The sequence below is a fragment of the Protomyctophum parallelum genome (assembly GCF_964188405.1).
Source record: "Protomyctophum parallelum genome assembly, chromosome: 19".
NCBI classification, from domain to species: Eukaryota; Metazoa; Chordata; class Actinopteri; order Myctophiformes; family Myctophidae; genus Protomyctophum; species Protomyctophum parallelum.
This window is the reverse complement of record NC_139717.1, coordinates 26,826,228-26,854,028: the sequence shown is the minus strand read 5'-3', so window position 1 is coordinate 26,854,028 and position 27,801 is coordinate 26,826,228. Positions and strand designations below refer to the sequence as shown.

General features: G+C 40.3%; 2 protein-coding genes across 2 annotated transcripts; both read right to left on the bottom strand.

Annotated features, from left to right (window-relative positions):
- Positions 1–116: 116 nt before the first annotated feature.
- Positions 117–12,407, bottom strand: LOC310876206 (cholesterol 24-hydroxylase-like). Its single transcript, XM_083789661.1, has 15 exons — positions 12,182–12,407; positions 11,996–12,073; positions 9,439–9,520; positions 8,938–9,011; positions 8,094–8,180; positions 7,559–7,697; positions 5,426–5,539; positions 5,167–5,329; positions 4,596–4,661; positions 3,824–3,896; positions 2,214–2,298; positions 1,943–2,053; positions 1,660–1,748; positions 862–928; positions 117–458 (listed from the first exon to the last, which is right to left on the bottom strand). Exons 1-15 carry the CDS (start codon positions 12,328–12,330, stop codon positions 315–317), a joined length of 1,521 nt encoding a protein of 506 aa, XP_083645787.1. The 5' UTR covers positions 12,331–12,407; the 3' UTR covers positions 117–314.
- A 1,867-nt stretch (positions 12,408–14,274) lies between these two features.
- Positions 14,275–26,488, bottom strand: LOC310876208 (cholesterol 24-hydroxylase-like). Its single transcript, XM_083789664.1, has 15 exons — positions 26,234–26,488; positions 26,061–26,138; positions 23,809–23,890; positions 23,520–23,593; positions 22,379–22,465; positions 21,846–21,984; positions 21,198–21,311; positions 20,927–21,089; positions 20,437–20,499; positions 18,580–18,652; positions 16,798–16,882; positions 16,570–16,680; positions 15,859–15,947; positions 15,337–15,403; positions 14,275–14,665 (listed from the first exon to the last, which is right to left on the bottom strand). The coding sequence occupies exons 1-15, from the start codon at positions 26,380–26,382 to the stop codon at positions 14,522–14,524; spliced, it is 1,518 nt and encodes a 505-aa protein (XP_083645790.1). The 5' UTR covers positions 26,383–26,488; the 3' UTR covers positions 14,275–14,521.
- Between the last annotated feature and the right edge of the window lie 1,313 nt (positions 26,489–27,801).

Below are 27,801 nucleotides of genomic sequence, written 5' to 3'. Positions count from 1 at the left end.
TCTTCTCAGGAAAACAGCAAATACAAAGCGTGCCAGATTATTACAGTAAATGGGACAGTACTGTATACATGTGTGCTTTAGTTCCACGATCCTTTCACGGCCTGTCCCACTCACTACAGAGACAACACCTGCATTCCACTACAGCAGTTATTCTCAACATTTCTAGGACACCCTATTTGATAAGTAGGCTCATACATGTATCTCATAGTGTCCATTTGGTTACTAACTGTAAATCATTTAAAAGGAGACGCCCTGAAACCCCCTATAAAGACTGCTGGGGGTCCCCAGACCCCATTGTACTGTGAAGCGGTGATCTAGTCCTTTCTGTGACTGATGGTGCACAGTACTCCACTCTTAGGCCTGAGGGTGGCATTGTCCAGGATGTCGAAGGACTGTCCAGGAACCAGGGTAAAGTCAAATCTCTGCAGCAGTTTTGCCATCACCAGCTTGGCCTCCATCTGAAAGCCAACAAACCAATGGGATCGAAACCAACAACATGACACTGTTTAAAAGCTTTTGCACACCACAAAACCCAAACTTTGAACATTCTCAATAGAGGGTATGCGCATGACATCATCATAATACCCGGAAGTTATGCCTACTGAGTGGCAAAAGAAACTACATTTCTAGCCTTGATAGCCCATACATCCAAACAGAAAAGTCCTATCTGATTGCATTAAACGACGTTAAACGACATTAAACTGCCACTCGATTTCCCATTCACTTTATGCATGCGCATACCCTCTGTACTACAGTATAGTACGGTAATGTGTGTGTGTGTGTGTGTGTGTGTGTGTGTGTGTGTGTGTGTGTGTGTGTGTGTGTGTGTGTGTGTGTGTGTGTGTGTGTCTGAGTCCACACCTGTGCAAAATTCTGTCCCAGACATGATCGTGGTCCCAGAGCAAAGGGATAGTAGCAGTAGTAAGGCCTTGTAAAACAGATGACACACACTTGTTATGTACAGAGCATTTTTACCTAAAGTGACACATAGTGATATGGGGGTGTATAGAAGGATACTAAATCTCAAAAAGGAATATATGAAAGTCTTGTTCCAAGACTAGAGCTGTATCACACTTTCAATCTAGAGGTGCTCGCGTGGCGCAATAGTAAAGTAGCTGCTGTTGAGTTGTGCTTTCGTTTGAAATGTACCGACAGTATTCTGCATACTGTTAATAAATACTTCAATCAATCAATCAATCAATCAATCAAACCACCATGGAGTTTGGGTGTTCAAATCACCATGGTGCATCTGGCTTTATCGAGTGTCTAAAACGAACACAACTGGCCCGTGTTCGGGGCAGGGAGGATGATAATTATTACTGCACGTAATCTGGTGGGGGGCCCTCACTGGTAGGTCAGTAGGATTATACAACAGCAGTGACAACACACAGACATGTGTGTGGGGAGGAAATAATTGGCATAATGACTAAAAAAATCTATATTTTATGTATGTCATTAGGTAAATGTTCAAAAACGTCAAATAATTGCAAAAGTAGACAGTCTAGCTCACAATGTGTTGCATCGCAATGTGATGTGAGTTTATACTGTAGTGTAGATTGTCTATTTTGTTCACAAAACAATTGTAATAGAAAGTATAAAATAGGGCTTAATTGGTAGCTCACATTTATTATGTACACATTTTCATTGCTAATGGCTTACTTGGGAGCATCTGGGTGGAATCTGTCCGGATCAAACGTCAGTGAATCCTTGAAAAAACTTTCCATTCTCCCGGCCACATAGGAACTGAACTGTAAATTTCAGGGAAATCAAGTTGACACCTTTCTATATAATTTAAACGACGGTATTTAATTCAGTCGCATTCCAAGCGAACCCATCAGAAAGAGGCCTGTGCCCAGTAGTGACCCATTTAGCTTCAATAACCTTCGTTCCGTTGAATGCATACTGCTTTACAGGAACAAGCATTAATGGATAAGAGACTCACAAAGCAGGTGACACCTCCAGGAATGGTTATTCCATTGATGACAATGTCTTCCATTATGTCACGAGATGTCCCTGGAGCTGTGGGATATAGTCTGAGAGTTTCTTTTAGTACCTGGGGAGTTGTAAGGAACAGACGTCAGGCAATTATTGCTTCAAATCCTGAGACGTGCAAGGCATGCTCTTCATTGACTATAAATAGAACAGGTAATGAACTAGTGCTATTATTAGAGGAACGAAGGGGAGAGTATAGGTGGTAAATTTGTGATATGTACCTGTGAGAGGTAGGTCAGTTTGCCCAGGTCATCGTAGGTAATCTCATGCTTCATTCCAATAACATCATCCACCTCTTTCTTTACTCTGAGAAATGACACAATTAAACCACATCCTGGTGTCCTTCATTTGGCAGGCATAATTCGGTAATACAGACCCTCCCCCCCCACTCCCCTTCCCAGTCAGTCATATGGAGTTGCACATGATGTCATGACAGCAGTTTTAGCAGTGATAGCAACCCAAACTTACTACGCAACATGGCAAATTTGGCAATATACCATACAAACCATATGACTTGAAAAAGACTACACAGTCTTATTGTACGGAGTGAACTTAATATAATACTCCGTTACATGACTCGACAACATTGCCAAATGATGTAAATTCTCTCACCTCAAGACCTAGAAAAACAATTCTGCACGCATTCACAAACCACCCCGTCTGGACTATTGTAACGGTCTTTACACCACTCTGAGCTGTTCGTCATTATCCCGACTTCAATGTGAGACCTCTCAGGTCCTCTAACAAAGGTCTACTGGAAATACCCGGGACCAAGCTCAAAACAAAGGGCCTTTGCAGTGGTTGCTCCTACTTACTTTCCCCTCACTATTAGCCTGACAATTTTCATGGAATATAGTTTTAATGGGCGTGGTGTCAGTATAACAAACAAGCCTGTTATGAAAACTCTGGGACCGTACCTATGTTCCCTCAGCTCTATGTTCCCTCAGCCTACGACAACCTACCTCCTCCCTCACCCTAACCCTAACCTCCACCGGGGCAGACACCTAAACCTAACCGCAACCCTCTCCCGACCCGCAGCGCACCTCGGGGCTGAGGGAACATAGGGCTGAGGGAACATAGGTATGACCCCAAAACGCTCATACACTGGAATGGAATCTTGTCTAGCAATCCAGTGGGTGCGTTCCTGTGGGTCTGGAACCCCCCCCCCCCCCCCCCCCCCTCACTTCACATTTCTTCCGTTTTATTAATTAATATATATTTTTAAATGTATAAAAAACTGGCAGCAGACTTGCATGCACTGTGAGCAACTTTAATTGAAATGAATAAGTGGGGGGCGGGGCCATCTGTTCTAACTCAATGTTCTACACTCACAGCAGTCACTGCCAGAAGTGTTGACCGTGTCTTCGGGCTATGGGATCGAAGACCTTAACTACGCTGACTGGGAGATGGGGTCTAGAAAAAAAGCTGTGCCTTGCTCAAAGACGCCAAAGGAATGTTTTAGAGCTGACGAAACTTTGATCTGCATGTTCATATCCTAAGATGTAAACATAACGTGCCTGCATGCATGTGTTGAACAGGTGAGAGTGAACGTGTCCTATAATTGATATAATTCTTAGTAACAGTGATCAAAGCTACTGAAGGAACAAATGAAATAATGGGTTGACATTTATTTTTTACAATTGTGCTGTTTGTTGTACATGGTGGGGGATATAATGCATGTCAAACAGCTCATATACTTTATGAGAAATACAGCAGCATCTACATATACAACATGACATGCAGAAGGAGCGAGCGAGCAGGCAGGAGGGATTGGAATATGGCTGTCAGAAATTAAACATTGCCCCAATACATTTCAATTATTATTTCTTACTTGTCTAGTATGTCAGGATGTCTTCCTAGCTCCATGATGCAAAAGCCAAGTTGATTAGCAGTTGTTTCTTGTCCTGAAAAAGATGAAATCGTAATACTTTAATTCATAATATTAGACTAACACTTGCTAATATTAAAATGCTGTAGGTAAAAATAGTCAAAAGATTTCAAATTGTAAATACATTTATATAGTGCATTTTAAGTCAACTAATATAGAACCCACGCACTTTACAATGTTCTACACGTTCACACACATACAACGGAGTTGGTCACAAACTGCACCTGCCTGCTCATGTGGAGCAGCTAGAGGTGCATTTTTTTTAATAGATTTTTTAAAGATTTGTTTTTGGATTTTCTGTTTTTATTGATAGTATCAAGTGAAGATAGACAGGTAAGAGGGAGAGAGAGAATGGGAGAGACATGCAGCAAATGTCGTCATGAACGGGACTCGAACACACAATGCGCTGTGAGGCCATAGCCTATATGTGGCATGCGGCTGGACCACCTGGCCAGCAGGTGCCCCGGGTGCATTGTTTTGCTCAAGAATATAAACATGAAACAAGGACGAGCCTGGGATCAAGCCAGGAACGTTTCAGTTTCATGGTGGCCGATCTACCTCCGAGTCACTGCCACTTTTTGAAGAAAAATTATAATATATATATATATATATACCGGTATACAATTTTCTAATATTTTCAAAAATAGCGAAAACGGCACCTATAGCTCACAGCATTGCGATGTGATAATTCAATATTATAGTATTATAGACTCACCTGCAATGAAAAATGTCACAAAGTTGTCAATCATCAGTTCTTCATCCTCTTTATCCATGCTTTCCTCTGTAATGAAAAACAAAGTGAGATAAGCTGCAATCCATAATGTCTTTAGTGAATACAATGTTACATTTCGACCAATCTGTTTAACTCCTCAAGTTCAGAGGTTAAAGGTGGTCTCCCTGCTTTTCTATTGAGAAATGTAGATCCTGTGGTCAGGTAGGACCACTAGTAGTTGACAAGAGGTATTGCACGAAGTTGCTTTCTGTTATAGCGCAACAGTTACAATTTCAGCACTCGTACAGGAGACCCGGGTTCGATGCCCGGTTAAGAGTCGGACATAAAAGTTAAGCATTGCAGCTTTAATGGGTGAGGTAAGCGAGTTTATGGAAGTATAAATCCCAACCATTTCCTCCATAGAGGATTTCATTATCAGCTATAATGTCGTAACAATCCAATCTTATCACTAGGCTCTTAAATAATAATGCTATCCTGCTGTAGAAGCCACAATCTAGTTTTAAGAAAAACATGTTTAATTTCAAGTAGTGCATGTAAATTAAAGATGTGCAACCTTTGCCAGCAGTTTTAATGATCTGTGTGAGGATGTCCTTGGGCACATCTTCACCACTGTGTATGGCGACCTTTCTGTCGTTAATCCACTTTGCTCCTGTGGTCCGCAGTAACTGGCATGCCTGTCTCACCTCATTGACAAATGCCCAGTTCTTTGGATTGTACTGGAAAGGCCAGAGTTTTAGGGTTCAAACTCATGGTACACTGATAAATGATTATCTTTGCCATTAACTTCAAGTAAATGTACCGTGAATGCATACCTGAAAAAACATGTCTCGGATATAGTAAATCATCCCGCTGAGGCACATCTCGATAGCTTTGGGAAATGGTGACTCAGCTTTCTTCAGCAGGTCTAAATCCACCCCAAACGCAACCTTCATTTTTTTCATGAGCACACATAAGGAATTTATTATTCATTGTACGACTCCGAAATTACATCCTCGAGTGAGCGTCGTCATAACACGTTTAAATTACTGTACAGTGACGCTTGTTGAAAGGATCATAGGATGAAGTATAATTTGGCATTATGGCAATGTAATAGAGCGCCGAAGTCCTGACGTCACTCGCTAATGCCCTGTTCCCTAGGGGTTCGCAGCAGTTTTTCTCTATGGAGAATAACATTGGGTCATCTTAAAATCGCCTCATATGGCCTGGGCCATGGCTCAGCGGTCCTGCAGGCACCTTGACTGGCAATCCAGTCTGGCATTGTGCCGCGGGTTGGACTCCCGATCCCGACGGCCTTTACTGCATGTCTTCCCCCCATCTCTCTCCCCATTTCCTGTCAGCCTACTGTCTGTCCCTCCATAAAAATATAAAATAAAGGCGAAAGCCACAAAAAAACATATATACATATAACATATAAGCATTGTGAAAAATAAATAAACTGTCTCTGTGATATTATCGCGTGTCTCTGTATCATTTACGACAGTCAGTTACGGTAGTCATATTTGATACTAGCCATGGTTCATGACTCTCGTATTCATACGAGAGTGTTTTTGGCGCTCGCTACATTTACAACGTTTCCGTATATATAAACATTCGGAATTCAAATATAAAGTACTCACAATTTGTCCCACGGGTGTTAGTTAGTTGCAGCTCCAGCGATTAGAATTTCTGCATCCTGCGTTGTTTAATAAAAAGCTTTTTTATCCGAGCTGTTATTTTGCCATTGGCTTTCAACTACGCGCCCCTATCGGTCGGGAGGAGGGTGGCACTCGGTGTGTTCGATATAGGTACGCTGACCGCCCTGCCAATACAGACTAATAGGCGAGTGCGCTCCCGGTGTGCAACTGTGGATTTCCCAAACGAACCCCGTTTGAAAAAAGTAGCCGGGGCGCTCGGACAAAAATGCTTTTTATTAAACAACGCGGGATGCAGCAATTCTAATCGCTGGTGCTGCAACTAACTAACACCCGTGGGACAAATTGTGAGTACTTTATATTTGAATTACGAATGTTTATATATACGGAAACGTTGTAAATGTAGCGAGCGCCAAAAACAGGGTGCAATTACTTCATGACTGTCATGATAATCATCATGGCAGTCATGTTTCAGGGCTAATTTGATACAGTCTGTTTCTAGCAAAATTTTAACTAATTCAGCAACAGTAACATTAGCGTTTTCTCACAGTCAGTTGATTCTTCATATCCATATGAGTGAAACGGCCGGGATGAATTGTTTATTTTTCAAACACAGTTCTTATATGAGGCGACCTAAATCCCCGGAATTAGAATGCAAATAAAAATGTACACGAACCCGTGGAATTAGCGCCCTCTACCAATATCGATGTCAGATTGTTGCTCTATAGTCTATAGTCTGACACGAAAACGTGTATTCAGGGCGGAGTCACCACCCCCAGGGTAAGTTGTGATTTGCTCTCGTTCACTGCAATGCAATTTGCGGCATTTCCAAAACAATATTGTAGCGATTATCAAACGTATTTGCAATGCCATACGTTGAAAGATCTGTTGCCCGTGGACAAGGCACGTTACCTCTGCAAGTTAGATATTATCGGCATAGATGTTTGTCCGTATGTGATTAAGGATTGGAAAAAGTTGCATTGGCAGCCATAGAAAATTCTGCCCAGGGTAAAAAAACGGATGTGACGTTTTTGGGCGTTCCTGTCTTGTTCCGTGTCAGTCTATAGGAAATGTTTTGATCAATGAAAATTGATGGAATTATTGCAAATCGTAAGCCACTAGTAAAACAACCAATTGAGATGATATTTTCTGATACTGACAAACTCCCAACGACAATACCGCGCAGATGAGTGCTGTAGTAACTGAAGGAGGTTTGCTAGATTCCGTGCCATGAAATAACGTGGCTGTTTGAATATACCATTGTTTAATCCTTATTATATACAGTATGTGTCGATTATATATGTGGCACCTTACCTTAGTAATAACATCAAGGGTAACACCGTTGATTAGATGTAGCATCTTGACTTCTGTTTTTCCATCTGCAACTTCCTCAAGTTTATCCATGAACCTCTCTGCCGTCTCATTGAAGGTGCCTGTCAAACCTCTAAGGTATCTAGGAAAAAAAGCAGCAATAGCTCAGCATCATTATAATTATCAGTATAATGTGAATTACAGAGGGTACAAATGTTGTAATCGGCATGGTGGTGGGTGGGTGGTGATCCACCTGAACTGAAGCCGCATACACAGCTTTTGCATGATAAAGGGGGAGGGGTTAGGGGGATGATATTGCAATGTCACTATATCTGGTGTATTTCGATTGGGCCTTTTGACTCAAAGGCTTTCAGCTTTCAGGAAGAAACCAAAAATACACAGGGAAGACATAGTTCAATATTCTAACCACACCTGGGGTGTGTACAAAGTACAAAAATCACAGCACCCCATCTTTAAGATCATTTACAAACATTACTTTCAGGTATCCAGAACTAAGTGAATTGCAGAGATGTCTTACAGGCTGCTGAAGGCAGGGTCCATAATGCGTCGCTGTTTGTACCATTGGTCATGGTTCTGTGATGTGACCAGGCCACTGCCAAGGAACCTTGTGGAGAGATATAATGGTCAGGCTCTGAGGCAGAGAAACTCTTATCGCCCACGCCATGACTACAAACCTGCGTAACTTATGTAACATAAGTGGTGTAACAACAATATTTCTGACATTGTCTAAACCGCCTCTATTACACAATTAAAATATTGCCCTCCCCGCCCAGTGTCCACAGTCAGGGCATAGTGTCCAGGACCCCACCCAGGAATCACTCTATGTACAGTAGCACTATAGTGATCAGAGTCAAGGGTAAAGCCTGATTTATTCTGCGTAGTGTGACAGAGCATACATTTGGATACAAGGAGAAGTACTGAAAAGATAAATGAGAAGATTCTGCCATCTATTTTCCTCACACGGTTTAAAGACAAACTAAGGAAATTATTTATATGTGATAGTTCCAACACTGTGCAGGAGGATGCTATACGCACACCAGTCTTAATAGTGGTGCCAGCTCACGGCAGAAACAGTTAAGTCTTAAAAAGACAAAAGCGTGGCCGCACACACTGATAGCCAAAGTGCCGATTATTTATTAGGACGCAGAGTGAAGAAACCAACGTTTCGGCAGGTGCAACTGTGTTCTTCAGGGTTACCCTGAAGAAGGCAGTTGCATCTGCCGAAACGTTGGTTTCTATTGTCTTTTTAAGACTTAACTTTTTAGATAGTTCCAGCACTGCTCTTCAAATTGTGCTATTTGTAATGCTTCAACAAGGCTGTCTTAACCTTTGAGAGTTCCTGGACTAGTAAATTACTGTACCTCTGCCCAAACAAACTGAACAGCCGCTGGTATACCATCTTATCTTTGGGGTACTTTGTGGACATGAGGATTTCCTGCAACAAAGAACAATAAAAGAGGGCCAATCCAAAGACTGTTTTTGGCCTTTGAAACATTATATTAAAATGATTTTATTCAGTATACATCAATGTACATCAAATAAAAGCTAATACCAACAACAAGAAGGCAATCATCAAATTCAATGTCAGTAAATAAATAAAAAACTACAGCAATAAACAATAATAAGTAAAAGTAACCCACCCACCCTCTCCCAGTCCCCCGGACTCCCCCACTGGACAAATTTAGTTTACATACAAATAACAACAAAAGAAATATGATTGATAATCCTGTTCAGTGTTTGCTTTTCATGTGTTAGCAGCAGGTCACTCATAATCCAATTCAAATTCAGTGCAAACCTGCAGCCAAGGTTGTATTTACCTTGGTAGCCTCTGTCTGGACAGGTCACAACAAGGTTTTATTTACCTTGGTAGCATCTGGACAGGTCACAAGCAGGAAAACAGCATTCAAACCATTGACCCTGCACACTGGTCCATAGATCTGAGACCTGAGAGCAGAGATTATGTGATTAAAAAGCAAGGTCCATTAAAAATGTCCATGCCAGGGGATGGCATTGGCAGTTCCTCACCACAAACATGGTGTTTGATGTTGTTTATTGTAGATCGGGGGTTTTCAACAGGTGACCACCTGTTGAAAACCCCCGATCTACAAAAAAAAATTGTGGACAAATCCTACATTTAGTAATGTAGGATTTGTTTATTTATTTATTTTATACATTTTCTTTCCACTAGAGAAACTGTGAAGTGAATGACCGGGTGACCTATGATGTAGTCAACCACAAGTTGGAGGTCAAGAAATTCAACAGAAAAGGGGAGTTAGAATCTCAAGAGGGGAAAGTGCACCGGATTGTCTTTTTGATTGATTGATTGGTGAAATATTAATTAACAGTTTGCAGAATTACAGTACATTTCAAGCACAAGACTGTTAACTGTGAGTGGACGACCCAAAAAAGCATTTACAAGAGGGTCCACCTTGTTCAAATCATCAAAACATTTAGAGACGTACAAATAGACACTTCTATATAGCCAAAAAAAAGAGAACAGGAATTCATCATAAAGGAGGTAAAAAGGGAAAAGAAACATATTATACAGTGAGGGGAAAAAGGGGTGGGTGGTGGGTTCAGATTTTAAGGGGGGCAGTTTTGAATTGCAGCCGTCCATAGGTGCCCTTTGAGAGCGGTTTTGAAGGAGTCAAGGGATTTGCATGTCTTAATGACTGTTGGTAGGGCGTTCCACATTTTGGTGGCATATAGGAGCGAAAATAATTTAGTCCCTTGTTTGTGCCGAATCTGGGTTGCACATGGTTTGTTGCACTCCTCTCTGGTGTTGTGGGTGTGGAGTGGACTTCGTTAACATTAAGTATTTAGACAGGTGGGTATCTTGGTGGTGTATCGAATCTTTTGGACAAGACCCATTGCAAGATGCTGTACTCTGTCGTCGACCCTAAGCCATTCCAGCCTGTCAAAGTGGGCAGGGGTGAGGTGGGTTCGGGGGGTGAGGCCAAGTAGGAGCCTGACCAGTTTGTTTTGGGAAGTCTGGAGCCTTGTTTTAAGGGCCTTTGAGGTGCTGTGGTACCAAGAGGTGCGTGTGTGCATAGTCAAATAAACCTTGTACGAGGGCTCCTGTTAGGGTTTTCAAGGTGTTTTTGTTGACCAGTGAGGAGATCCTGTAAAGGAATCTTGTTCTTGTCTTGTCTGGTTGAGTCAGTATTGGAGGCGCTTTCAGGAATTTAGGAATGTTGGACAGACAAGATGTGTTGTTGTCGTCGCCTCCCTCCCTTTTTTCTCAGTGTATGGACTTTGACCAGGCAGGAATGGATTTGGCCGCCTGTCCTCGCCTTATTGTAGATAGGCCACTATAGTATTATTAGGAAAGTAGTAGTCAGTGGACCATTGGTTGAGAAACAGTGGGATGTACAGTAGGCTATACACATTTTATGCATAGAAAGTGTTACAAAAACACTAATCTTAGCCCATATCCCCAACACAACACAACAGTGGTCCCCAGGTTGATTCTATAAGTCAGGGTGGTGGTCCCTGGTTCACAATCAGTTGTAGATTAAGTCAGGTCACAGTATAGCTGGTACATACATTAATTTTGATTGATTGATTGAATACTTTATTAAAAGTTTTCTTTGCAAATAGTAGGCTACAGTGTGGTACAATTAGCATAAAGGCTTGTTTCCATTGTGGTCTACATGGTATCCTATTAATGATGAATTGATATTCAATAGTATTATTAGATAACATTGCAACAATTTGTCTAAGTTGTATTAATTTGTGTGGGTGCAGCTTTTCATTTCATTGATTGTTTTATTGTCTTAAGTTCTGCCCCAAATGTTGTTTGTTTTTATGTCTGGAGAGTCTCCTCCAGAGGCTTCTTGCCTTGGCACCCCAATGACCCCATATGATGGAAACACGAATAAAATGGTGTCATTCTTTAGTGCTGGACTTATGCTGAATTGTGATGTAAATGTCATAAAGCTATGTTTGCTCTGAGCGCCCCATTTCTCCAAATTGAAAAAAATATTGTTTGTTCTCTAATTTGTCCCATCAACAATCAACAATTGTGCTATTTTGATATTTTGATATAAATTGTTATGTTGTGTGTGTGACATGTGTGTTACGTAGGCGTAGGCAGCAGGCTACAACTTCAACAAGGCATGTTAAGGACGGTCATTATATTACGGAGTCTGGCCGAGAGGGGGCACAATTAAACTACCATATCACATAACATAAACTTAAAATATATCTCAAAATTGATACCAGCAGCAAATTGTGAAATTTACGGCACAATTCAGCACAAATCCGGCACTAAAGAATGACACAATTTTAATTTAGGCCTATGTTTGTTAGGTTAGGTTTATGATAAACATTTTGAGCAGGGATCAGAATTACGCACATTAATTAATACCAATACAACGAAGAGTCAATTAAGCTCGGTATTCTAAAATGAGTTCTCACCATTCCAGGAATTTGTCGTGTAATACTCTGCCGCTTTTCGTTTCCCTCACAATAGTTGGCGTATGTCCGAGGAGAAAACTGTTCAGGGAGAATTGTATAATGTATTACATGTAAATAAAATGATTACTTTAGGGCAGGCCTATTATTGTGTACCAAGAAGGCGAGAAGAATAAACGTCTAGCCTACCTGTCTCTTGGTGGTCCTGGTATGTGATCATACTTCCGATGACTGTGTTTTATAAGAAAACAAAGCCGGATAAATGCCACGAAAATAAAAACAGACACAAACAAAAGTGCATATCCGCAAAAGCACGAAATGAGATTTAAAAAACCCATAGTGTCAAAAAAAGAACAGTAAGATGATCTCCTGGCACAACATGAGCAACGTACGTGCTTGCTAGGCTAGTATTAGTATACAACAATAAATTATTCAACCGCAATAATAAAACTATCAAAGGTAGGGCAAAGGTGAAAGGAATAGCAGAGATCTATAGTCGATCGTTTCAGATTGCTCTGCGAACTGCAAGCGCCATCTTGTGGTCTAACTGTGGTAACTCACTCAAACTTGTCCAGTCAAATTTAGTATAGTATTGGTCGTGTTGTGCTGGCCTGGCTGGGTCAGTGGGTCAGGTGCAGTGTTGGGCAATGTTACTTATTATGTATATTACTCAAGACATATTATATAATATTGCATATTACTTTAGCACCCCCCCCCCTCCCACGCGCAAAGAAATTGATGTACAACAACAACATAATCTGTTTAGTCAGCTTCTTTTAGAACTGAATCCAATTGTTTTGAATAATAATGAGTCCCCAATCTGCCAAAAAGGTTACAAAATAATGCAGCAATCTCTCTTGAAATGAAATGTTTTCAAATGGCAGCCAACAAAACAAAAACAAAAAAGTAATATGGCAAAATAATACCTTACTTACCGGTACTTACTCTCTACTGGGTAAAGTAATAATATTACAGTACTACAGTACAGTACTAGTAACTATCGCAATAAAATAAAAATACATTTAAAACTATTTCAATATTGGTGTTCAAATTACTTATAACAGCAGTAAACATGACATGGAAGAAGCTGGATTTTATTTTAACATTTATTGTGTAAATTAAAACAAAACTAAAATGCAATCCCTGCCGTCTTATCCATAGGTTATATGTGCATATCAAGTTTTTCAATCTTTTATGGGTCTATTAAAGAGTCAAAGACCAATTGAATTTAGCAATATAAAAACATGTTAATATACATAAGCATTAAGCATTGGCAAGCACTGATAATGAAGCAAAGGTCACCGCCACCACCTCTCAAATTCTCAATCAACATTCATACTTAAGTGTTAGTGTTTGGTTCCTGATGGGGAAGCCATGTTAAACTACATTTACACTATGTTCTCACTTCTCATGGTACTAACTGCCAGTGCCTGGTGTATACAATGTTAACTTAACTAACCATAAACTAGTTGATTGATTGATTGATTGATTGATTGAAACCTTTATTTATTCTTGAAAAGAGCATCGAGGATCCCCCTCATTTTCAATGCTGACGAGATCACATATATAAAAACAATTAAACTCATTTAGGCCTGACGTCGAAATTAAAAAAACGTTCGCTCTGTAAGAATATATATTCAAAGATTTGTGCCGCATTTTTACGATTTTTCTAAAATAGCAGTTACAGTTACATATTGAGGTAGGGAGGTTCAGAAGCAGGTTATTAGTTAGGCAGCAGGCTACTGATGAGATCAGTTCTTGTCAGCAAGCGATGCATACTATGATGTATATGAGGTATATGATATTGATTTAGTCCAGTGATTCTCAACGTTATAAAATCAGCCTTAATTGTGCAGCGTGCAAATAGCAAAACATTCAAACAGTGACATTTCGTTTTTGTTGCAGCACGCTCGCGCATGTGTTTGTGTGTGTGTGTGTGTGTGTGTGTGTGTGCGCGTGTGTGCGTGCATGTGTGTGTATCCAGTTTGATATGCATTAGGACACGGACCCCGATTTGATAACATTTTGTATCAAATTGGTGTTTAACCCATTCTGACCGGGCACCCATTTTGGTGTTAGCATCATGTTATGCTTTACCTATTGATGAAAAAAATCAAAGAACGACTGACATTTTTAGAATCTGATCTCAGGTCAGAATGGGTTCATCAGACCAGTATGTCCCCAGTGGAAACCTCGTATGAATCTGATCTCAGGTCAGAATGGGTTAACTGACTCTGGGAGGATACAAATATAATTTTATTCCATTTGTACATTCTCCGAGTTACAGACCACATAATTGTGCATTTGGTTACAAACATGTTAGCTGGGGATCCCCTGGATCAGTGATCTAATCCAGGGGATCTCAACCTGTAGGTCGGGGCTTTTAAGACCTTTTTAGATCTGCTATTTCCACAATATTTATCTGTGGAACCGAAAATGTAATGCCTACGTTCCAAGGGTGGAGGATCCCCAGTTCAAATATGATTATTTTGGATGGGTCACGGCCTGAAAAGGTTGAGAACCAGTGATCTAGTCCTTTCTGTGACTGATGGCGCATACTACTCCGTTCTTAGGCCTGATAGTGCCCACGTCCTGGATGTCAAAGCACTGTCCAGGAACCAGGGTGAAGTCAAACCTCTGCAGGAGTTTTGCCATCACAAGCTTGGCCTCCATCTGAAAGCACACACCAACACCAGACTGATCAATGATGCGTGTGGATGTACGAGTCAGGGTTAAACTAAAACTAAAAGGGGAAAAATATGTTGACAGTAACGGTTACAAATGGCTTTCACATAATGTTTTAGTGACAGGTTTATAGTGGCAACATCTCAGTCAGCTTTTCTTCAAGCATGGTGGAACAGTCCGAGTTACTTAGGTAAATCACAAGGTGGAATTTGTCATTACAGAGAGGTTGCAGCTTGTGGCAATGGTCTGTAATTGTTCATATCATTATATAATTAAGTAGCACAAGTAGCCCTGAACACATGAAACTGAAAAAAAAATAAATCATACCCGTATAAAGTGAGGGGTGCTAATATATTAAAGTCTAACTCATGTTGCTATTAGGTGATGTGAAACAAACGGTAACAAAACAAACATAAAATTATCTTTATTGTTAATGGCATTTAATGTTTGTGTTAGGTACAACCTGACGTAAATCTTCCCTTCATTGGTGTTTTTTTTCATGGTGTTTTTAAAACAAACATAGAACTAAAAACAAACATTAAACCTGGCGCCCTTCAAAAAACGAAAATGAGCAATGCAAAACGAACTAAAACGTGTGTGTGCACGCGTGTGCGTGCGCACGTGTGCATTTGTGTGTGTGTGTTCATCAGTATCCATACCTGAGCAAAATTCTGTCCCACACATGATCGTGCTCCCAGAGAAAAGGGATAGTAGCAGTAGTAGGGCCTTGTAAAACAGATGACACAATTTGTTATTACACAATAAAGTGACACATAGTGATATACAAAGTATACAAAGATAAAACCTCAATCATCATTGAGGAATTTACAGTGTGTGCACTGCAAATCCTTGGGCTCAGGTCTTCTTTTTACCACATGTGCCAGTAGTAGAGCGTCTGCTAAATGCCTAAATTGTAAATTGTAGTAGGATCAGTAGCTAAGTTTCCCACCCGCAAACCTTGTGTTTTTTGGAGTGCCTGGCCAAATTGAAGGCAGCGTTGACATGATTCAGAAATTGAATGGTAGTGAGGGATTGTTTTTCATCACCCTGTATTTTACCTGTACCATCTGTCATCTGTATTATTATGGCTATTTTCACCACACAACACCCTTGTAAGACAAAGTATAAAATGAGTGGTTACATTTATTACCATGTAAAAAACGTCATTGTTAGTGACTTACTTGGGAGCATCTGGGTGGAATCTGTCCGGATCAAACCTCAATGGGTCCTTAAAATGTTGCTCCAGTCTCTGGGCCACATAGGAACTGAACTGTGAATGTCATGGGAAATCCAGTTGACATCTTTCTATGAAATTTAAATAACTATATATACTATACTATATGCCTTCCAAGGACCCATGCACCCAGCACCATTCTTTATGACAGGGATTCTCTAAAATCTGTAAAACTCTCTAAAACCCCAGGCCGCAGGCTGGTCTGGGGTCTCAATCCTCTTTGGGTATTGATAGTTGAGGAGACCAGGGCGGCACATCAATGTAATGTATTCCAGTGGTTCCCAAACTTTTTCATGTCAAGGACCCCCAAATTGACACTAATTAGCCCACGGACCCCCATTTGAAGAGATATGCCAGGGACCCCCATAAGAGAAGAATGCAATAGGCTACGGACCCCCATTTAATGGCATTTCTATCTCTGGGACCCTCAATTTATATTGTAAGATCAATGTTAATTTAACTCTGATACAAATGGAACCAAATGGACCCAGTTACCTTATAAATAAAATGTATTATTATTATTAAAGAAATTGTGAAAAAGCTAAATAAAATCGTAAAAAAAAAGAAAGATCTGGCCAGATATCCATTTTAGCTTCCGTAAGCCTTCAGTTGAAGACATGTTGCTTTACAGGAGAACATTTGTAGCTAAGAGACTCACAAAGGACACGGCGCCTCCAGGAATGGTTATTCCATTGATGACAATGTCTTCCATTATGTCACGAGATGTCACTGGAGCTGGGGGATATAGTCTGAGAGTTTCTTTTAGTACCTGACGGGGAAATTGTAAGGAGAGAAATCCTAAGAGAAAGCCATGCTTGAGCTAGAACAGGCAATGAAATGGTTCTATTTTAGAGGAAAGCATTTGTAACTCTGATATGTACTGTACCTGCGAGAGGTAGGTCAGTTTGCCCAGGTCCTCATAGGCAATCTCCCGCTTCATTCCGATGACATCATCCACCTCTTTCTTTGCTCTGAGAAATCAGGTAATAGTTCATGTGGGACAGAAATGGCTTACTCTAATTTATACTCTGTTACATGACTATCACTTAACCAAAATGTACCTGTAACTGTATTTTCAACAGTGTCAGGTTGAGAAAAAGAAATACAATAAAAAACACATTTCTGTCAAGCAAAAGTGTTGTGCGGCAAAGCATAAATTTGTATTATCATTAATGTTTATATAGTGAGAGTCCATTTTAATGTTGAGCACTAAACTCATATAATAAAAAGCGTTGACAGCCGAAACAAATTATTCCAGGGAGTGAGCACATTGTCACATTGTCTACTAAACAAACTGTCAAGGCATGAAACTCTTTTGTAACCTAATCCAGGTATACTGCTGCAATTGCAATATTTCAAAGGGAAAGAAAGTTAATGTGCAATGTAATTTCTATCCACCAGAGAGTGTTAGTGTTCATGTTTTCAACTAAAGACAGTAACTTAACAACATTGAAATATCTGCAGGAAATGTTTGAAATAATGCTCTAATATATTGTTTAACGCAATACTGTATGCCTGAGGTAGCCTGTTTTGAAAAGTTCCACTCACAGTCACAGACTAACAGATGGGTTACCACCCATTCTGTGATGCCTAGAACTGGCAGTCTGACAAATATCAGTATCATTATGAAGTACAACTCAGTGACATCCCAAAGATGTACTTCATAATGTTACATAATGTTACTAAGGTATTATTAATGACATATTAAAATGTTGAAAATGAGTGGTATTCCCCTTTAAGCACACGTGTTCATTGTGGAATCCTATAGTGTATTATTGCAATCATATATTTCTGTGGTGGCCATGAAATGCACTCTTCTTAAAGATTATGTGACGTGAATTAGTTATTTTTCGTTTCTTTTAGTATAGGTTTTATGACCTCAATTACACCCAAAACAGACAGAATGCAGCCTTAATTTTAACTAACTTTTAAGTTAGATTTTTGTAGAAGAGCCAAACTAATATTGTTTATGCCGTTTTCTTTGATTGAATAATTGATTGAACACACGTGTACGATGTACTATGGTTTGATTTGGGTGTGTACTTCTAAATAAAGTGTTGATTATAGTGTATTAATCTAACTATAACTAATATTATACTAAAAAGGTGAAGGGAAAAGAGACCTTTTTACAGTACAATAATGTTTCACGTTTCCACATACAAAAACAATTACACAATAATCAACACGGCGTACATGTTCAATCAATCATTCAATCAAAGCAAACAGCATAAACAATATTAGTTGTCCTATTCTACAAAAATAAAACATACAAGTTACAGGCAGTTCTCTTGTATCATACCGTATACTTGTATTATTTTCCACCACCTCGCAGCAGAGCTCAGACTATCCAGCGCAGCTATATCCACCTCAGTGGACAGTCAAGACGGGCAGTGTCGGTAGGCCAATCAGAGGCAGGCGGGGCGTTACAATGTCTATGCTCAGCCGCACATTAGATACACGCGTTGAGAGTATACCTATGGTACTTGAGGAAATGGTTGACATTACTTACAGATATTTTTCCAGGTTCTTTTATGCTAGCTTCACAGTAGACGTTATAATAAAGTCTGTGCATGTCACAGTTGAGCAAGTGAACACAAGCACCCTCTAGTCACTAGAGTCTAGTGGATAGAACTTAAATGAATACATTTAGACTCTTATCATGTCTTACTTTTCTAGTATGTCAGGGTGTCTTCCTAGCTCCATGACGCAAAAGCCAAGTTGATTAGCAGTTGTTTCTTGCCCTAAAAAAGATTAAATATTAATACTTTAATTAATACTCAGTAACATAAGACAAACACTACCTGGTGATTTTGAGGGTGGCATTATAGGCGAAAATTGTCAAAAGATTCCAAAATGGTATATTGGATTGTATAACCTGGGTGGCTGTGGCTCAGGAAGTAGAGCAGGTCGGCGGTTCAAATCCCGTCTCCTCCTGTCCACATGAACCCTACATTGCCTCCAATGAGTTGGTCGGTGTGAGCTTGCCACCATTGGTGTGTGAATGTGGGAAGTGAGGACGATGGCGTCGACTGTTCGCCACAATTAATGTACGAATTTCAATCCGGCTTCAGAACATCCCACTCCACTGACACATGCCTCCTCTATTTGAGTGACCACATCAAACATGAGGTGGATGCTGCCAAATACTGCGGCATGGTCATGCTGGACCTTGACACCGTGAACCATTCCATACTGGTTAACAAGCTAAAAGCAATTGGTTTTGATAGCACATCAGTGAGCTGGATGCAATCCTACATGGAGGGGAGAGAACAGATGGTGGAGGTGAACAGAACACTCCCCCCCCCCCCCCCTACCAGTGAGCTGTGGCGTTCCACAAGGAAGCATAAGCATACTAGGGTCTTTACTGTTCCTAATATATGTAAACGACATGACATCAGCTTGTGACTGCAACTTGTTCCTGTTCGCAGATAACTCAGTACTGCTGGTCTTGGACAGGAACAAACTGCAGATTGAAAATGCCCTCAGCTCTGAACTCGGTAGAATCTGCACCTGGATCGCTGATAAGAAACTATATTTACACCTGGGAAAAACTGAATCCATTATTTTTGGATCAAATAGTAATCTCAGCAAGGCTGATGGCTTCTCGGTTAGAGTGGGTGACAATATTATCACACGAAAAGATGAAATTACCTACCCAGGTTCCATCCTGGAGGCAAATCTTTCCGGTGATAAAATGGCCACCAATGTAATCAAAAAAGTCAACCAAAGAACATGATTCCTAGACAGGGTCTCCTCACTGGTCAACAAAAACATGTTGAAGACCCTAAAAGGAGCCCTAGTACAAGGTTTCTTCGACTATGCATGCACCTCTTGGTACCACCTCAAAGGCCCTTAAAACAAGGCTCCGGACTTCCCAAAACAAACTGGTCAGGCTTCTACTGGGCCTCACCCCCGGAATCCACCTCACCCCTGCCCACTTTGACAAGCTGGAATGGCTTAGTGTTGACGACAGAGTACAGCATCCTGCAATGGGTATGGTCCACAAGATTCGATACACCACCAAGATACCCATGTACCTGTCAATGAAGTCCACACCCACAACACCAGAAAGAGTTCAACAAACCATGTGCAACCCAGATTCGGCACAAACAAGGGACTAAATTATTTTCGCTCCTATGCCACCAAAATGTGGAACGCCCTACCAACAGTCATTAAGACATGCAAATCCCTTGACTCCTTCAAAACCTCTTTCAAAGGGCACCTACGGACGTCTGCAATTCGAAACTGGCCCCCGTAAAATCTGAATCCCCCATCCACCCCTTTCCCCCTCACTGTATATGTTTCTTTTCCCCATTACCTCCATTATGATGAATTCCTGTTCTGTTCTTTGGCAAAATAGAAGTGTATATTTTTACGTCTCTAAATGTTTTGATGAATTGAACAAGGTGGACCCTCTTGTAAAACAAGTGTAATGCTTTATTGGGTCGTTTTTGTATTGAGTTGTGCTTGAAATGTACTGTAATTCTGCAAACTGTTAAAAAATACTTCAATCAATCAAACTCACCCGCAATGAAGAAAGTCATAAAGTTGTCCACCATCACTTCGTCATCCTCTTCCGTGGTTTCCTCTGTAATGAAAAATAAAGTGAGTTAAAGCTGCAATCCATAACCTTTTTAGTGAATGCATTTTTATTTTGACCAATCTATGAGTTGGTCTCTCTGTTCTTCTATTGAGAAATGCAGATCCTGTGTTCAGATATAGGATGTGAGCAATTGTGGGTGTGCAATTGTGGGAAATGTAATATAGGATAATATAATGATATATTTGACCAAATAAATAGGCCTACATCAATGTAGATATTGTGAATATTGTATTGTGACAATATATATTTTTTATGTTAAAAATATTTTTAAAATTGTGAAATAATCCATTTACAAGCTCACAATGTGGCACAATGTGACATGACACTTGGAAACACAATCTACTACCAATATTGATATACAGATATATTTCCCAGCCTTAATGTTTATTGTAAATTATTAAAGATGTGCAACCTTTGCCAGCAGTTTTAATGATCTGTGTGAGGATGTCCTTGGGCACATCTTCACCACTGTGCACGGCAACCTTTCTGTCATTAATCCACTTTGCTCCTGTGGTACGCAGAAACTGGCATGCCTGCTTCACCTCATTGACAAATGCCCAGTTCTTTGGGTTGTACTGGAAAGGACAGAGTTTTAGGGCTCAAACTCATGAATATGTTACACTGATACATGGATTATCTAATCTTTTCAATTAATCTCAGGTAAATGTGCCGTGAATGCATACCTGAAAAAGGACATCTCGAACAGATAAAACCACCCCCTTCAGGCAGAACTCAATGGATTTGGGTAATGGTGACTCAGCTTTTATCAGCAGCTCTAAATCCACCCCAAACGCAACCTTCATTTCAAACAATAGAGGCCACACATAAAGGAATTTAAACGTCGTCAATCTTCTCACACCCTATTTCGTCTTTTATGTTTTTACTGTATTTACCCAGGGACTCGGGAGGTAGCTTAATTTAAATTTCCACGCTCTGCATAAACACACATTAAACCTGGGAGCAGGCCAGTACACCAAGTCTTATAGCCTACTGTTGGCCACTGAGTAGCTCCACTGGAGCAGTTGGAGGTTTGGTGCCTTGCTCAAGGGTTAAATATTGGGCGGCAGTGTCTCAGGGGCTAGTGCGGACGAATTGAAACAGTCTGGTTCTTGTTGCAATTCCCCGTTTACACTGGGAGTGCGTATCAAGAAATGGTGCTTTAAGTTGGTAAACTGAAGAAAAGCATGAACCTGCATACGTCTACAAATGTATAGTCTATGGCTATGCCATGAAGGTAATCTGATGTGTACTGTTTAAATGTTTGTCATAAAAACTGTTGCAATATAGATGCTGTGAAAAAGGATATGTCAGGACAACTAAGGGCACCTTACCCTGGTTATAATGTCAAGTGTAACACCGTTGAGTAGGTGGAGCATGTTGACTTCTGTTTTGCTATCTGCAGCTTCTTCAAGTTTATTCATGAACTTCTCTGAGGTGTCATTGAAGGTGCCTGTCAAACCTCTAAGGTATCTACAAGGAGAAAAAACGCAATTAGCTCAGCACACATTCTTATACAGTATGTTGTGCGTTTGATGGTGTTTACGGCTCATAATAATATTATTAATAATAATAATAATAATATAGCACTTTAAAAACATTTTTTTATCATAATATCATAATAGATTATTTTATCATAATACTGCACACTTTTGTGTGAGCATGTAAAAAATTAAGAATTCACTGTATTTGTCTAGTCTCTGTCTAAGGAGTCATCCTTAAATGTTTTGTAGATCTTACCACTCTTGTTCCCTGTACTGTTAACAGCTGCCATAGGTATCTTGAACTAAGTGAATGGCAGAGATGTTTTTTATAATAAGTATTATTATTATCTGCAATTTTTAAGAGAATTGCAGAGATGTCTTACAGGCTGCTGAAGGCAGGGTCCATCATGCGTCGCTGTTTGTACCATTGTTCATGGTTCTGTGCTGTAAGCAATCCCCTGCCAAGGAACCTTGTGGAGAGATAATAGTCAGGCTCTAGATAGGGAAATGAGAGAGTTTGTGTGTGTGCCGTGCATGCATGCGTGCGTGCGTACTGCGTAGCAGTGAGCACCCTAGCTAAGCTACTTTCCCCTTGGAAAATAAAAGATAGGTCTAAACTATATTAGATGTTTCAATCATTTTGACATTGCTGTGTAAACTTCCGCTATCTAAACAATGTTGTCCTCCCTGCCCACAGCAAGGGCATAATGGACCACAGCAGTGGTTCTCAAAGTGGGCACCGTCACCGTGGCAGCCTAGGGTGCCGTGACGCAAGTCCAGGGGTGCCTCAGGATACTTTGAGAATATTTGGAATTAACCAATATCACTTCAGTTTAACCACTAAAGGCTCAGGTGGTGGTTAGGCAAGTATGGAGTTATTTTCAATTCGTCATACTGGAAACTACTATTGAATATTCTAAAGTTTTCCTCGTGACACACACTGTATCTTAGGGAGAAAGATTTACATATTTACGTACAGCAACGACATAAATGTAAAATGATATAAAGTAACAATGTAACTCAGGGATGAAAAAGTTATATACAGGGTTAACCCGAGACAAAATAATTGAGAACTACTGCTGACTGATCTAGAGTACGTAGCACTAGTGACTAAGGTAAAGGCTAAGTGTCGTATGATAAATAAGGATTCAAGGTAGAAGCAATGAAAAGATAAGATTTTAAGAATATTTGGCAAATGTTTTTCTTTATATGGTTGAAAGACAAAATATAGACAAACTAAGGAAATTATTTGTTGTTATATTTGCTCTTCATATTGTAATTATGTAATACTTTAACGAGGCTGTCCTAAAGAGGTCATTTGTCCACCAATCGACTTGACACTTAATTAGGAGTTGTAGCCAGGGGTTAGCTGAGTGGTGAACATTGCTCTTGTCTTCATGTCTTTATGTATGTAATATTGTTTTGTTCTACAAATTTCAGTGTGAACTTACAATAAATTACAATATCATATCATGTCCTAACAGGAGCACCTTTGAGAGTTCCTGGACTAGTGAATTACAGTACCTCTGCCCAAACAGACTGAACGCCGTCTGGTAGACCATCTTATCTTTGGGATACTTTGTGGACATGAGGATTTCCTGCAACAAAGAACAATAACAGAGGGCCAATCCAAAGAATAACTTTTTTATTTTTATTTTTTTGACACATTGTTATGACGAATTGGGTTAACCCTGTAATTAAACAAAAGTGTGAGTGTAAAAGTAGACATGACAGTACACTAGCATTGATGTTTGCTTTTCATGTGTCAGCACTCAGCAGGTCCCTCGTTCATACTTTAAGCACAGGTGTTTACCTTGGTGGCCTCTGGACAGCTCACGCCCAGCATGACGGTATTCAACATGTTGATCCTGTACACTGGTCCATAGCTCTGAGTCCTGTATGTAGAGAGCAGCATGATTGGTGGTGATCTAGTATGAAATTCTGTGATTAATGGGCCCTGTTTTTGCAATTCCTGCACATCCACCAGAGGTCCTAACCACAAACCTTTCAGCGGACCAAAGGGAGTGGAAATTATCACTTCTCCCTTAGACAGGCGATCACACCCTCCTCTTTATACACCCCCTTTTTTTGAGTGGGGCAACCACTCCACTCCTATAGACAGCTATGTGTCTGTCCAAGCAAGAAAATAGTGTGTGTTCACCACCAAGTGTCACTGTTGCACAGACACACACAGGCCAGGGAGGAGGGCTTGTACAGTACAGTACAGTACAGTACAGTACAGTACAGTACAGTACAGTACAGTACAGTACAGTACAGTACAGTACCACTCACTTCAGACGTGTCTGATTTTTTTCTTCTTCTCTTTACAAAATAGTGTTTTATAATTTGTGGTGAATTTTGTTTTGAATGGCTTTTTTGTTCTACTATGCTATCCTTTAGAGTTTAGACCAAGTGTTTGACTGTACATTTCTGTCTAATAAAGTATTCAATCAATCAATGTTTGATGTCATAAATATCCATTTGTCTTCAGTATTATTGTCTCCCCCCTCACAGTATGGTGACCTCTGCATGTTTATGTTTAAAGTGATATTGCAACTGAAAACTGGACGTGTTCATTTAAACCCAGTCTTGCTGCAAATATGTCCGAAGTAGACTTGGGCCCGCAAAACCCACTGTAAAACCAACCTAGGTGTAAAAATTTACTTTTTAATGGATAAACAGGTATATTCAGTTTTAAAATCAGCATTTATTTTCCAGCTCAGGGTTTTATCTAGCCCTGAAACATGACTGCCATGATAATTATCATGACATGAACCATGGCTAGGTTTTATCGAAGGTGAAGCCTTTTTTAATTTTTGTAGATTTTGAAAAAGTAATAGGGCCTAAATGCTTTTATTACTACCCGCCTGGATTAGGCCTACTGCTAGCCCCTCTCGGAACCCTCCATTAAGCTTTTCTGAAATTTGGATGTCACTTTATGTAGGGTCCCTGTGCGTATCTATATTTTCGTATGGGAATGTTGGTACGCGGACAAAAATATGCTCGGTAACATCGTATCTGCGGCGTTTGACGATCTCTTTTTTTTTCAAACAAAGATTAAAAATACTTAACGGCTTCCGTGCCACTGTAGATATTCGCAGCGGTATGTAGGCTATAGGTACTTATAGTTCACAGATTCAGAAGCCCTCAAAGGAAAAAAAGTCCTCAAAGAGTGCAGAAGGACTTATCCGAAGTTGTTTACGTTAATTTATGTGTGCGTACCCGGTGGCAGGGTAGAGCTGGAATAGGACCCCATGCTATCCGAGTCACAAAAATGTCAGAAACTTCAGTAGCATTGGGTTCTGCTTGTAGGGCTAGCCTACGGCAATGCTAGCCAGGGTTGCCAGCTTGTTGACAAGCACAAGGCGTGACCACATTTCTTTTTAGTTTTACTGTTTTTTCCCCACCTTGTTGTTTATATATCTATATGTTTTTTTTTTTTACTTTTTGACTTTATGCGAGTTTGTGCACTTTTATTTGTGTTTTTGTTATGTTATGTAAAGCACTTTGGTAAACTCTGTAGTTTTTAAATGTGCTCTATAAATAAAGTTGGATTGGATGTTTATCTGTATGTTTGATTGATTGATTGAAATATTTATTAACAGTTTGTAGAATTTACAGTACATTTTAAGCACAAACTCAATACAAAGACTGTCAACTGTGAGTGGACGACCCAATTAAGCATTACACTTGTTTACAACAGGGTCCACATTGTTCAATTCATCAAAACATTTAAAGACATACAAACATTTAGAGACATACAAATAGACATTTCTATGTAGCTAAATTCATCATATGGGAAGCAAAAAAGGGAAAAGATACAATATACAGTGAGGGAAAATGGGGTGGGGGGGTGGGGGGGATTCAGATTTTACAGAGGCCAGTTTCGAATTGCAGCCATCCGTAGGTGCCCTTTGAGAGCGGTTTTGAAGGAGTCAAGGGATTCACATGTCTTAATGACTGTTGGTAGGGCGTTCCACATTTTGGTGGCATAGGAGCGAAAAGAATTGTTTATGTTTATGTTTGCAACTGAAAACTGGACATGTTCATTAAGAGATTTCTCACCATTCCAATAATTGTTCGTGCACGTTTCCCCTTATCGTCGTCGCCCTCACTACTGATGGTACATGTCCGAGGAAAAAACTGTTCAGGGACAAATGTAAACATGTGAATATAATTATTATTCAGCGAGAATTATTAAGTGAGAGAGAGCAAAAAAAATTCCTACTTAAAATCACCTGTCTCTTGGGGGTCCAGGAATGTGATCATACTTCCAATGACTGTATTTGATCATACAACAAAACCGGATAAGTGCCACTAAAATAAAAACAGACACAAACAAAAGTGCATAACCGCAAAAGCACGAAACGAGAGGGAAAAACCCCATGTCTGTCAACAGTCAAGAATTTCTCTGAAATCACTAAATCACTAAATAAAGTAGTTCAGCTTTACGACACAAGAAGCAAGGCGCTGCTTTCTAGTGGTCTGAAGCTGAGTTCACACAGCAATTACAGCATAGCCATAGGGTTATAAATTATCGCTAAGAAAACAAAGCCGGACTAAATGCCACGAAAATAAAAACAGACAAAATCAAAGTGCATAACCGCAAAAGCAGGAACTGAGATTTTAAAAGTGTCAAAGAAAGAACATAAAGATGATCTCCTGACACATGAGCAACGTGTTGGATTAGTATACAACAATATATTATTTAACCGTACAAATAAAACTATCAAATGTTATGTATGGGAAAGGTGGCCGTAATAGGCAGCGTCTAGTGAGCTAATCTAGTGAGCTAATTTAAGACTTCCGGTGGACGATCTCTTCAAAATAAGAGTACCCTCTAGAGTATTGAAAAAAAGTTTAATTTGCACATTAAAACTACAAATTAAGCATTTAAATGATGCTATATGATGCTATAAGACACACATTATGTTTCTGTGTAAGAATAAGTAATTAAATCCTTATAATAATAATAATAAAGTTATCTAAATGGATAAATGCTATTCACTGGAGTGCATGGACTTTATAAAGTGGACACTGGACAAAAGACGGCTCCGCAAGGCAACTATCTGGACATACCCACGCGTTCGGGGAGATGTCCTATACCACACCCCACTCTCCGCTAAGCGGGAGAGGTGTAAAATTCACAGCAGCAGACCTTCTACTGGGGTCAAGGGCCAAGGCTGACAAAAAGTACCGTTTCCGGACCCAGAATGGACACTGGACAAAAGACGGCTCCGCGAGGCAACTATCTGGACATACCCACGCGTTCGGGGAGATGTCCTGTACCACACCCCACTCTCCGCTAAGCGGGAGAGGTGTAAAATTCACAGCAGCAGACCTTCTACTGGGGTCAATGCTGACAAAAAGTACCGTTTCCGGACCCAGAATGGACACTGGACAAAGAGGCCTCCGCGAGGCAACTATCTGGACATACCCACACGTTCGGGGAGATGTCCTCTACCACACCACACTCTCCGCTAAGCGGGAGAGGTGTAAAATATTCACAGCAGCAGACCTTCTACTGGGGTCAAGGCTGACAAAAAGTACCGTTTCCGGACCCAGAATGGACACTGGACAAAAGACGGCTCCGCGAGGCAACTATCTGGACATACCCACGCGTTCGGGGAGATGTCCTGTACCACACCCCACTCTCCGCTAAGCGGGAGAGGTGTAAAATTCACAGCAGCAGACCTTCTACTGGGGTCAATGCTGACATAAAGTACCGTTTCCGGACCCAGAATGGACACTGGACAAAGAGGCCTCCGCGAGGCAACTATCTGGACATACCCACACGTTCGGGGAG

What these genes read in the sequence shown, in the direction of transcription:
- LOC310876208 (XM_083789664.1), bottom strand. Translation starts at nt 26,382, where the DNA reads ATGGGGTTTTTCCCTCTCGTTTCGTGCTTTTGCGGTTATGCACTTTTG. An exon ending in TATGACTTTCTTCATTGCGG is followed by an intron (nt 18,653 to 20,436) that starts GTGAGTTTGATT and finishes AATCTTTTTTAG; the next exon opens with GGCAAGAAACAACTGCTAAT. An exon ending in CTGGAGGCGCCGTGTCCTTT is followed by an intron (nt 15,948 to 16,569) that starts GTGAGTCTCTTA and finishes TGACATTCACAG; the next exon opens with TTCAGTTCCTATGTGGCCCA.
- LOC310876206 (XM_083789661.1), bottom strand. Translation starts at nt 12,330, where the DNA reads ATGGGTTTTTTAAATCTCATTTCGTGCTTTTGCGGATATGCACTTTTG. An exon ending in CCTGTCCAGATGCTACCAAG is followed by an intron (nt 9,012 to 9,438) that starts GTAAATAAAACC and finishes TCTTTGTTGCAG; the next exon opens with GAAATCCTCATGTCCACAAA. An exon ending in GACCCTGCCTTCAGCAGCCT is followed by an intron (nt 7,698 to 8,093) that starts GTAAGACATCTC and finishes TTTTTTTCCTAG; the next exon opens with ATACCTTAGAGGTTTGACAG.